The 12,817-nt window shown below is 48.6% G+C and overlaps 1 protein-coding gene across 9 annotated transcripts in view; it reads left to right on the top strand.

Moving 5' to 3' along the window:
- The window catches only part of stard4 (StAR related lipid transfer domain containing 4), a 67,597-nt gene that overhangs the window by 29,644 nt on the left and 25,136 nt on the right, over nt 1–12,817 (top strand). For 7 of the 9 annotated variants that reach the window (XM_072516429.1, XM_072516426.1, XM_072516428.1 and 4 more), the window contains one exon: nt 2,458–2,584. The exons of 1 other annotated variant lie outside the window; for it this stretch is intronic. In XM_072516429.1, the coding sequence (XP_072372530.1) occupies nt 2,458–2,584 (127 nt within the window). Of the gene's footprint in view, nt 1–2,254; nt 2,309–2,457; nt 2,585–12,817 lie in introns of all 9 variants that reach the window. One more of the 9 variants, XM_072516430.1, reaches the window with a different exon arrangement.

The following is a 12,817-nucleotide window of genomic DNA, read 5'->3' as shown; positions in this document are numbered from 1 at the left end:
TTGTCAAGACGAGATGGGATTATTTCAAGATGTAAAGGAGCATACTGAAACTGAGGAAGTCAGAGAGTGGCACTTTAAATATGTTGATAGCTAGACCATCTCCTGCCGCCCAACTCTGAACCATGATACAAGGGGCAGAGAGCATGGTGGGCAGTTGCAGGTGGTGATGTGGGTAAGGTGCCAATAGCCCATCCTCCCTGAGGTCTATTGAGGCCCTTAAGAGAGCGATTATGAATGAAATGAAATGAAATGAAAATCCCCCCAAAATTATTATTGCAATTTAAGGTCCTCAATCCTGCTGCACTGCCATAATATGCTGGGCAGTGGAAGTGGTGAGAGTGGGAAGCTATTTTTGCACCCAAGTTGGTGAAAAGGCAGGAAGGAAGGAGAGGAAGTACATCCTTTGGGGGGCCCTGTGTTTATCGAGGACATTGCCTTAAAATCATTCACCACCCCCCCATGCCTTTAAACCTGGCCTCCAAAATCTGCACCCCCCGCCCTTCCTACAATCCTTCCCCATCCAAAAATAGAAGTCTCACCCTCAGCTCGTTAAAGCCATTCTCAGCATATTATTTCTGAGAGGTGGCTTTTTTCAATCCAACCAACTGTTCCCTGCAGGGCTCTACCACAAGCTGTCTGTTCCCTAGTGGCTCTACCACAAGCTGTCTGTTCCCTAGTGGCTCTACCACAAGCTGCTCCAAAAAACTAATTCATAGACATTCCACAAATTCTCTTTCTTGGAATCCCTTACCAATCTGATTTTTCCAGTCCACCTGCATATTCAAGTCCCACATGACTATCGTAATATTGCCTTTCTTATATGCCATTTCTATCTCCTGATGTATTTCTGCCCCCACATCCTGACTACTGCTAGGGGGCTTGTACATAACACCCATCAGGGTCTTTTTTCCTTTACGATTCCTCAACTCGAGCCACACAGATTCTATGCCTTCTGATCCTATATTGCTTCTTGTTATTTATTTAATTTAATTTCTTATTAACAATAAGCAACACCCCCCTGCCCATCTGCCTGTCCATTCGATAGGAAACATATCTTTGCATATTTAGATCCCAGCCCTGAGTCCCTTGCAGCCACGTCTCTGTGATGCCCACTATTCGTACATGGCAATTTCAATGTGCTCTACAAGCTCATTTACCTTCTTTCATGTACTGCATGCATTTAGATACAACTCCTTCAGTCTTGCATTGATCGCCCTCCCCCTTCTCAGAGTTGTCCCCTTATCTGCAGTGCCTGAAGTTAGATTCCTGCCACTTTCCATACACTCTGTTCTATTATTTGTTCTGGAAACTTTACTAAATTCTCCTGAGCCCTCGGCCCCTTTAACTAGTTTAAAGTCCTTGTGACCACCTATTTAGCCTTTCCACTAGGCTTCTGGTTCCAGATCGGTTCAGGTGGAATCTGTCCCGACTGTATAGTTCCCTTCTGTCCCAATACAAGGGGCCTGTAGGGGCTGGTTTAGCACAGTGGGCTAAACAGCTGACTTTCAATGCAGAATAATGCCAGCAGCACGGGTTCATTTCCCGCACCAACTTCCCCGAACAGGCGTCGGAATGTGGCAACTAGGGTCTTTTCACAGTAACTTCATTGAAGCCTACTTGTGACAATAAGCGATTATTATTATTATACTGATGCCAGTGCCCCATGAAATGGAACCCTTCTTTCCCATACCACCCCTTTAGCCATGTGTTTACTTTCCTAATCTTCTTACCTCTGCCAATTTGCATGTGGTTCAAGTAATAATCCAGAGATTACAACCTTTGAGGTCCAGTTTTTAAATTTTGTTCCTAATTCCTGATATTCCCCAATCAGGACCTCTTGCCTACCCTTGCCAATGTTGTCCACAACAACTGGATCCTTGCCCTCCCTCTCCAGTATCCTTTCAAGCCGACTTTAGATGTCCTCTACCTTGGCACCAGGACATTTCCGATAAGCTTTGAGGGAAAGATATTCAGTTGAGTCCTCTCACATATTAATTACATGGTTATGCTATGCTTAGGTTCTCTAGGTGCCATTTTCCCCCAGCCAAATGTTCCAATATTTGCTGTCTAGAAGATCCAAAGCATTGCTTTGTGTGCAGAAATGCCCTGTATTTGATTTATGGATTTTTGGAGGCAGTTTTATGGGGTCACAAAAGAGATTTGTTATTGAAAATAGGGGCAATTGTTTTAAATTTATGCTAGGGATTATGCTTGGGTACAAAAGCAACAATATCAAAATTTTACTTCAAATTAGGAGGCGGCAACGGTAAACTGGGAGGAAGAATTCAGGAGAATACCCAAGACACAGGTGAATGGGGAGAAGGGAAGGATTATGCTCTTTCAAACACAATTCTGATGGGAAGCATTGTAATCTTTCCTTTATGAAAAGAAGCAGTAAATTCATGTCGAAGAACATATGTACAGATTTTTAACAAGGCACATAAATGTGATTTTCAGGTACAAAACTCAGGGGATTGTGAAGGAGATTCCAAACAGGATAGTGGATTACATCCGCCCTGGGCCATATAGATTAAATTGGGACAGTCTAATGACCTCCATGGACATTATTGGGGAATTTGAACAGGTAAGATGATTTGTAGGTTAGAGATGATGTGGGTTTTTTTTGCTATTTGCCTCTTGCATCTATTGGGAGATTTTTCTCTGCAATACTACATATAGGCAAATCCTGTGGGATTTTGTTGTGCTTTTTTCAATATCTAGCTTTCAAAATGTTTTCTCTCTCTCCATGTTTCTCTTTAGAACTCTCAGCTTTTCAGTTGATTTTTTTGTCCTATCATGAAGACATGCTGCTATCATCCTAATTAAAATTGTCAATTTTATTTAATTAACATTTACAGGATTGCGATGAAAGAGCTTTACCTCTTAGTAGAACTGACTTATCTCGTCAACAAGATTTTGTCCTTTAGTTCAAGGACAAAATCTGTCAACTTCCATTGAGCACATAACCTAGGTTAACACTCCAATGTAATACTGAGTGTTAGGTGGTTGAAGGTCCAACTTTTGAATGAAATGTTAAAGTGAGATCTAGTCTTCCTGTTCTACTGGTTCACATAGGTGTTGATTATTCCATTGAGGAACTGGGCACCTCAGTGGGTTACACTATTGTGCTGTAAGGATCCTGTATGAAATAAATAAGGACAATATTGGGACAGATGACCAAAAGCTTTGTCAAAGAAAGAGAGGTATCGGGAGGAAATTCGAGAGCTTAAAGTTTGGACAGCTGCAGGAGTGACGTTATGTGGTTCAACATCCAATGTTGGTTTATAGTGAAGCGTCTTGAATTTTTTAATATTTGTTTAAAGGTGCTGTATAAATATTAAGTTGTTATTGTTGGCAGTCCAGAGAATCCAATGCCACAATCACCTCTGTTTGCTTCCCCTCCGCCAGTGCGTGCCATAACCACATTCAATACCCTTCTAATGTTCGAAAAGAGCTGCCTCCCCTTCACAAACCCCGTCTGATCTTCGCCTATCATCTTCGGGAGGCACTCCTCCAACCTACCTGCCAATACCTTCGCCAACATCTTTGCATCCTGCATCCACATTCAAAAGTGATATGGATCTATACGACCCACATTCTGTCGGATCCTTATCCTTTTTGAGCAACAGGGAGATTGATGCCTGCCCCAAAGTCTGTGGCAGCACCCCCTTCCCTATCATCTCCTCAAACATCCCCACCATCAGCGGCACCAACTTATCTTTCAATTTCTTGTAATGCTCCAACAGAAACCCATCTGGCCCTGCTACCGTCCCCGACTACATCCTTCCAATCGCATCTTTTATCTCCTGTTCCGCTATCGCCCCAGACAATATGTCTCTATCCCCCTCCCCTAACCTCGGGTATTCCAGACCATCCAGGAATTCCTTCATCTCCCGATCTCCCCCAGGTGGCTCCCGACCTATACAATCTCTCAAAAAACTCCTCAAACACCCTCTTAATCTGATCCGAAGCCACCACCAACTTCTCTTCCCTATCCCGCACCTGAACAATTTCCCTCGCTGCTGCCTCCCTCCGCAGCTGGCCTGCCAACATGCCTTCTCGCCATATTCGTAAACCGCTCCCCTTGCCCGCCTCAATTGGTGCACCGCCTTTCTTGTGGACAGCCGGTCAAAACTCGCCTGTAGCCCCTTCCTCTTTTCCAACTTTGCTCGATTCCCATCTTCTGTATAACTCCTGTCTACCTCCAGCATCACATCTATTAACCTTTGGCGTTCCTCCTTATCCACCTTTGCCTTAAACGAGATCACCACCCCCCTTACCACCGCCTTTAGAGCTTCCCAAACCACTGCCTGCGAAACCTCCCCCGTACAATTGAACCCCACATATTCCTCGATTACTTTCCCAATCTTATCACGGAACCGTCAGTCCTCTAACAGCCCCACCTCTAATCTCCACCCCGGCCTCTGCACTGCCCCCCTCTCCAACACCATATCCACCCAATACGGCGCATGATCCGATATCGCAATTGCCGAGTATTCCGACCCCTAAACCCCACCGCAAAAAAGTCAATTCGCAAATAAACCTTGTGGACCGAGGAGAAAAAAAGAGTACTCCTGCTCCCTGGGTGCAGAAACCTCCAAGGGTCCACCCCTCCCATTTCCGCCATTAGTCCAGCTAATGCCTACGCCCCTCCCGATGGGACAAGCGAGCGGGGCCGTGACCTGTCCAGTCTCGGCTCCTGCACTAGATTCCAGACCACACCCGATATCAACTTGTGTGAATCCAAGTCGGGGATGGTCCCACACACCTTCTTCACAAATCAAAGATCATCCCAGTTGGGACCAGACATGCTTACCAGCGCCACCAGCCTCCCCTCCAATGCACCTGTCACTATCACATACCTGCCTCCCTGGTTTGCAACCACTTTCTCCATCTGGAACCGTACTCTTTTGTTAACCAGGATCGCTACCCCTTGAACCCTACCATCAAATCCCGAATGAAACACCTGCCTGACACAGCCCTTCCTAAGGCTCACCTGACCTTCACCCTCAAGTGAATCTCCTGCCCCATCGCCACATCGGCCTTCAAATCTTTCAGATGCACCAGCACCCTTGACCTCTCGACTGGGCCACCCCCTCACGTTCCACGTAACTATCCTAACCAGGAGTCTCTCCCCGCCCCCCCCACATTCCCTTCTTATCCACCATCATCGTAACACCGGGCCCTGTCCATGAGCCTGACCCGCCCCTATCCATTGTTAACATCAAACTCCCTCCTCCCCTCCCAGCATCCCCCCTGCAGTTCCCCTCGAAAAACCCTCACCCAGTATTGATCCCTTCCCCCCCCCCTTTCACACCTCTTAGGCCCATCAAAACCTGCTTGCCAGGCTCCAATGTCCGCAGCCCCTCCCCCACCTCACTTCCGTTCACTATCCGACTTAAAATAGCTCGCGTGGACTTCCGGTGGCGGCTATGAAGGAGTAATTTGCACATTTGGTGGCTCCCGCACGGGTCAGACTTTTGGACCTTTTACCCCGATTTTCTACCGGACTACTACTGTAAAACTGAAGACAGAGGCAATTGTGTACTGAATTCCCACATTGGTGCATGGAGAGAAGGACTAGAAGTGCTCGTAAAGGCAGAAACAGAAAGACAGAGAAGGCTTGGGCTGAAGCTGCAGCGGGAGACAGCATGGCAGAGGCACCGGACCTCTGGTTTGTCGACCCAGCGGTCAACGGAGCAACTGATGCAAGTTATTCAGGAAGGCTTTGCTAAGCAGAAACGGGATTGCTTGGACCCGATCAAAGAGTCGATTGAGTGGCTGGAGCTTAGCTTGGACGCCCAAGATCGGGCGATCCAGAAGGTGGAGAAGGCACTGGCTGACCAGGAGGAACATCAAACTGCGGTGGAGTTGGAGGTGGGGACGCTGAGAGACCAGCAGAAGAAGCTCCTGGAGAAGGTGGAGGACCTGGAGAATAAGTTCCGCCAGCAGAACTTGAAAATCGTTGGGCTCCCGGAGAGGTCCGAAGGAGCGGATGCTGGGGCATACATCGCAGATATGTTTGAGAAGCTGCTGAGGGATGGGGCATTCTCCCGACCCTTGGAGGTGGACAGAGCTCACAGAGCACTCGCAAGGAAGCCGCGAACGTGAGATCCCCCGAGGGCAATGGTGGTGAGATTCCACAGGTACTTGGATAAGGAGCGCATTCTGCAGTGGGCCAAGCAGACACAGAGCTTAAGTGGGACAATAGTATCCTGCGGGTCTACCAAGACCTGAGTATGGAGGTGGCCAGGAGAAAAGCAGGCTTCAACCAGATTAGGCCGATCCTTTTTAAGTAAAGGTGAAGTTCGGACTGTTGTATCCGGCACGTCTCTAGGTCACGTACAAGAAACAGCACTTTTATTTTGAGTCGCCTGAGGATGCTTTGGACTTCGTGAAAAGGAAAGGACTGGTGGTGGACTGAGAACTTTTGAACTTTGCTGCAATGTTCATGTTTTTTTTTTCTTTTTGTTTCTCTGTTCTTTTTAAAAAATAGTTTCTCGTTTATCGTTTTGTGGAAGCTGTTTGCAATGCCTTCTGTATTGATTTGGGACCAGTGGCAGAGCTGAGTGAGTTAAGGTTTTCATTTGCACTGTTGGGGGATGGAGGTGTGCTTGTTTAGATTTTAATGTTTTTCTGTTGGGCAATTGTGTGGGGATTGTTTGATGTTGGAGTATGTTTGTATGAGCGGGGTGGGAGGGTGGGGAGGGAACAATAGGTGGGAGACTGTCCGGCACCAAAGGTTGGGGGCTACCAAGCTAGCTGGGCGGGCTAGCTCACGGAAGCACAGTGGGGGGTGTGCATATGTTCGGTTTATCAAAGGGGTTGGGTAACAGTATTGTTACTGGGGAAAGAGGGGGGAAAGGTTCTGCTGACAAGGGGGGGACTTGGGCCAAGAGACAGAGAGGAGGTTGGGGGCGGAGGCTGCCTGGGGGCAGGCCGGTGGAGGCATGGAGCATGGGTTGGAGCGGGCCCAAAAAAGGGGATGGCTGATTGGTGAAGTGGGGGGGGGCAATGAGCCCCCCAACTAGGCTGATAACCTGGAATGTTCGAGGGTTAAATGGGCCGGTCAAGAGGGCACGTATGTTCGCACATCTTAGGGGACTGAAGGCGGGCGTGGTATTACTGGGCGGCGAATATAGCCATGATCAGGAAGTGGGTGGTGGGGGAGAGGTCGGCATGGGAGCGTATGGAGGTGGCTTCTTGCAAGGGCACCAGTTTGGGGACGTTGGGAACTGCGCCACTGCCGTTCCCGCCGGCACGGTACTCCACCAGTCCCGTGGTGGTGGCGGCCCTGAGAGTCTGGGGGCCATGGAGGAGACATGTGGGAGCAGAGGGAGCACCGGTCTGGTCCCCAATCTGTAATAATCACCGGTTTGCCCCAGGAAGTATGGATGGGGGGTTCCGGATATGGCGGAGAGCAGGAATTGAGAGGATGGGGGATATGTTTATAGAGGGGAGCTTTCCGAGTATGAGGGCGCTGGAGGAGAAGTTTGGGTTGGCGAGGGGAAACAAATTCAGGTATCTGCAGGTACGGGACTTCCTACGTAAACAGGTGTCAACCTTCCCGCTCCGATCGCTGAAGGGGATTCAGGACAGGGTAGTTTCCAGAGGGTGGGTAGGAGAAGGGAGCATCTCGGACATTTACAAAGAACTTATGGGGTCAGAGGAGATGCAGACCAAGGAGCTGAAGCGCAAGTGGGAGGAGGAGTTGGGAGGAGAGATAGAGGATGGTCTATGGGCGACCGCGTTGAGCAGAGTCGACCCGTTCGCAATATGTGCCAGGCTCAGCCTTATACAATTTAAGGTCGTTCAGCGGGCTCACATGACAGTGGCCCGGATGAGCAGATTCTTTGCGGTGGAAGGCAGGTGCGCAAAATGTGCGGGAGGACCAGCAAACCATGTCCACATGTTCTGGGCATGTCCGAAGCTTCGGGGATTTTGGCAGGGGTTTGCAGATGTCATGACCACGGTGTTAAAAACAAGTGTGGCGCTGAGTCCTGAGATGGCGATTTTCGGGGTGTCAGAAGACCCGGGAATCCAGGAGGAGAAAGAGGCAGACGTTCTGGCCTTTGCTTCCTTGGTAGCCCTGAGACGGATACTATTAGCTTGGAGGGACTCTAAGCCCCCAAAGTCGGAGACCTGGCTATCGGACATGGCTAGCTTTCTCTGTTTGGAGAAAATCAAGTTTGCCTTGAAAGGGTCACTGTTAGGGTTCACCCAGAGGTGGCAATCGTTCGTCGACTTCTTCGCGGAAAATTAATCGTCAGCAGAAGAGGGTTTCGCTTAGAGTAGGGGGTTAATAAAGGTGGGACTATTTTGCACTATGTTTATAATTTCATGTACATTGTTTATTGTGTTGTTGTTATAATACCAAAAAATACCTCAATAAAATGTTTATTGAAAAAAAAGTTAGGTAGCCCCCATCCAAGGCTTTCCCTCCCATCCACTCCCACCCAGTCCCAGTAAAACAATCAAATACAAACATCTGAATAAAAAACATAAAACCATCGCAACAAAGAATGACAATCAAAAAATTAAACTCTATAACAGCGCAAAGTAAATGAAGAACTATGTAGGTAAAAAAAATAACATATTTACACACTCTCCCAGCTCCCCATTCAGAGTCCACAATCCCTCTTCAGTTCCAGTCTTCACTTCTGTCCCAGACCTTCTTCCTTCACGAACGCCTCCATCATCTCGAAGTAGAAATCTCTGGCAATGGCATGCAAACTCCAGCACCAGCCCACTGCACCTCCCGCTTCTGCTTCGCCCAGTGGAAAGCAGATGATCACTGCCCTTGGCGGCTCACTTAACTTTGGCTTCAACCTCAGTGACCGATGGGCTCGGGAGGGCTCCTCACCCTCACCCATCAATTCCGCCAACATCTTGGCAAAGTACTCCGTCAGCCTCGAGCCCTCCACTCCCTCGGACAAGCCCACATTATTGTCCTCGACCACCCTCCGTAGCCCATCCCCCATCGAGGTGAGCTGATCGCCATGCTGCATCATGGCCTCCTCCACTCCCTTCATCCTCTCGCTCTGCTCCCTCACCTCGGCCGTTGTCTTCGCCACAGCTACTCTCACCGGGGCAACTGCCTCCTCCACCAACGTCTTTGATGCCACCGCCATCTCCTTCCTCAACGCCTCCATGTGCTTCGCAAACTGCTTCTCCAGCTCCAAAGACATCACCTCAGTCATCCTCTCTGCTGTGAACAGTGCGGCCCCACCGGCAGCCTAACCTCCGCCATCTTGCTAGTTCCATGGCTGGCCCTCTCACTCGATGGTGAATACTCACTCCCTTCCTTCTTCACAGCTGTTTTTCTTAATCCTTTTGACATCCTTTGCCTTCCTTGTATATTCTTTCATTCAATCATTCACAAATTGCCCCCAGGACCAGACTTAAAAACACACCTCAAGCAGGCGCCACCAAACATGTGGCTTCCCCTCTACATGCCGCCGCCGGAAGTCAACCAATCCACCTAACTTGAACATCTTTGGACTAAGGGAGGAAACCCCTCAGACATTGGGAAAACATGCAAACCCCACATCGACAGTCACCCAAGGCCGGAATCGAACCTGATTCCTTAGCACTGTGAGGCAGGTGTGCTAACCACTGTGCCTTAGTGCTGCCTTACAGTCCCAATACAGTTTCTAGTGCCTATGAATATACAGTACAAAATCGACAGAAATAAGGGGCGGGAACAAACCATTACAAGGGGACATAAATTTAAGGTGAATGGTGGAAGATATAGGAGGGATATCAGAGGTAGGTTCTTTACCCAGAGAGTAGTGGGGGCATGGAATGCACTGCCTGTGGAGGTAGTTGAGTCGGAAACATTAGGGACCTTCAAGCAGCTATTGGATAGGTACATGGATTACGGGAAAATGATATAGTGTAGATTTATTTGTTCTCAAGGGCAGCACGGTAGCATTGTGGATAGCACAATTGCTTCACAGCTCCAGGGTCACAGGTTCGATTCCAGCTTGGGTCACTGTCTGTGCGGAGTCTGCACGTCCTCCCTGTGTCTGCGTGGGTTTCCTCCGGGTGCTCCGGTTTCCTCCCACAGTCCAAAGATGTGCGGGTTAGGTGAATTGGCCAATGATAAATTGCCCTTAATGTCCAAATTGCCCTTGGTGTTGGGTGGAGGTGTTGAGTTTGGGTAGGGTGCTCTTTCCAGGAGCCGGTGCAGACTCAAAGGGCCGAATGGCCTCCTTCTGCACTGTAAATTCAATGATAATCTATGATTAATCTAGGACAAAGGTTCGGCACAACATCGTGGGCCGAAGGGCCTGTTCTGTGCTGTATTTTCTATGTTCTATGATTCTCCAGTCTCTGATGCCGATCGGCTGGAGAATCCACGTTGGCGCCGAAATGGGGGGGCGCTGCTTTTCAAGACGTTACCTGCGGCCCTTCCCCCAATGCTCCGCCCCCAACGGGCCAGGTTCCCGGCGTGTGGGTCTCATGCTACTTTTTGTCGGCAACTCGGTGTGGCGGCTGCGGACTGAGTCCAGCACCGCCACAGTCGAGGGAGAGCCAATCTGCGGGCAGGAGGGACTTTGGCAGGGGCTGTGGGCACTGGTGTTCTAGAACTAATAGTTCTAGGGATGTAGAGGAAAGGATGGCGAAGATGATTCTGGATAAGAGCGAAAGTAACAGGGTAGTTATTATGGGAGACTTTAACTTTCCAAATATTGACTGGAAAAGATATAGTTCGAGTACAATAGATGGGTCGTTTTTTGTACAGTGTGTGCAGGAGGGTTTCCTGAAACAATATGTTGACAGGCCAACAAGCGGCGAGGCCACGTTGGATTTGGTTTTGGGTAATGAACCAGGCCAGGTGTTGGATTTGGAGGTAGGAGAGCACTTTGGGGATAGTGACCACAATTCGGTGACGTTTACGTTAATGATGGAAAGGGATAAGTATACACCGCAGGGCAAGAGTTATAGCTGGGGGAAGGGCAATTATGATGCCATTAGACGTGACTTGGGGGGGATAAGGTGGAGAAGTAGGCTGCAAGTGTTGGGCACACTGGACAAGTGGGGCTTGTTCAAGGATCAGCTACTGCGTGTTCTTGATAAGTATGTACCGGTTAGGCAGGGAGGAAGGCGTCGAGCGAGGGAACCGTGGTTTACCAAGGAAGTGGAATCTCTTGTTAAGAGGAAGAAGGAGGCCTATGTGAAGATGAGGTGTGAAGTTTCGGTTGGGGCGATGGAGAGTTACAAGGTAGCGAGGAAGGATCTAAAGAGAGAGCTAAGACGAGCAAGGAGGGGACATGAGAAGTATTTGGCAGGAAGGATCAAGGAAAACCCAAAAGCTTTCTATAGGTATGTCAGGAATAAGTGAATGACTAGGGAAAGAGTAGGACCAGTCAAGGACAGGGATGGGAAATTGTGTGTGGAGTCTGAAGAGATAGGCGAGATACTAAATGAATATTTTTCGTCTGTATTCACTCAGGAAAAAGATAATGTTGTGGAGGAGAATGCTGAGCCCCAGGCTAATAGAATAGATGGCATTGAGGTACGTAGGGAAGAGGTGTTGGCAATTCTGGACAGGCTGAAAATAGATAAGTCCCCGGGACCTGATGGGATTTATCCTAGGATTCTCTGGGAGGCCAGGGAAGAGATTGCTGGACCTTTGGCTTTGATTTTAATGTCATCATTGGCTACAGGAATAGTGCCAGAGGACTGGAGGACAGAAAATGTGGTCCCTTTGTTCAAAAAGGGAAGCAGAGACAACCCCGGCAACTATAGACCGGTGAGCCTCACGTCTGTAGTGGGTAAAGTCTTGGAGGGGATTATAAGAGACAAGATTTATAATCATCTAGATAGGAATAATATGATCAGGGATAGTCAGCATGGCTTTGTGAAGGGTAGGTCATGCCTCACAAACCTTATTGAGTTCTTTGAGAAGGTGACTGAACAGGTAGATGAGGGTAGAGCAGTTGATGTGGTGTATATGGATTTCAGCAAAGCGTTTGATAAGGTTCCCCACGGTAGGCTATTGCAGAAAATACGGAGGCTGGGGATTGAGGGTGATTTAGAGATGTGGATCAGAAATTGGCTAGCTGAAAGAAGACAGGGGGTGGTGGTTGATGGGAAATGTTCAGAATGGAGTACAGTCACAAGTGGAGTACCACAAGGATCTGTTCTGGGGCCGTTGCTGTTTGTCATTTTTATCAATGACCTAGAGGAAGGCGCAGAAGGGTGGGTGAGTAAATTTGCAGACGATACTAAAGTCGGTGGTGTTGTCGATAGTGTGGAAGGATGTAGCAGGTTACAGAGGGATATAGATAAGCTGCAGAGCTGGGCTGAGAGGTGGCAAATGGAGTTTAATGTAGAGAAGTGTGAGGTGATTCACTTTGGAAGGAATAACAGGAATGCAGAATATTTGGCTAATGGTAAAGTTCTTGAAAGTGTGGATGAGCAGAGGAATCTAGGTGTCCATGTACATAGATCCCTGAAAGTTGCCACCCAGGTTGATAGGGTTGTGAAGAAGGCCTATGGAGTGTTGGCCTTTATTGGTAGAGGGATTGAGTTCCGGAGACGGGAGGTCATGTTGCAGCTGTACAGAACTCTGGTACGGCCGCATTTGGAGTATTGCGTACAGTTCTGGTCACCGCATTACAGGAAGGATGTGGAGGCTTTGGAGCGGGTGCAGAGGAGATTTACCAGGATGTTGCCTGGTATGGAGGGAAAATCTTATGAGGAAAGGCTGATGGACTTGAGGTTGTTTTCGTTGGAGAGAAGAAGGTTAAGAGGAGACTTAATAGAGGCATACAAAATGATCAGGGGGTTGGATAGGGTGGACAGTGAG

The sequence above is a fragment of the Scyliorhinus torazame genome, chromosome 9 (assembly GCF_047496885.1).
Source record: "Scyliorhinus torazame isolate Kashiwa2021f chromosome 9, sScyTor2.1, whole genome shotgun sequence".
Lineage (NCBI taxonomy): Eukaryota > Metazoa > Chordata > Chondrichthyes > Carcharhiniformes > Scyliorhinidae > Scyliorhinus > Scyliorhinus torazame.
The sequence above is the reverse complement of the archived record's forward strand: the minus strand, read 5'-3'. Positions and strand labels throughout refer to the sequence as shown.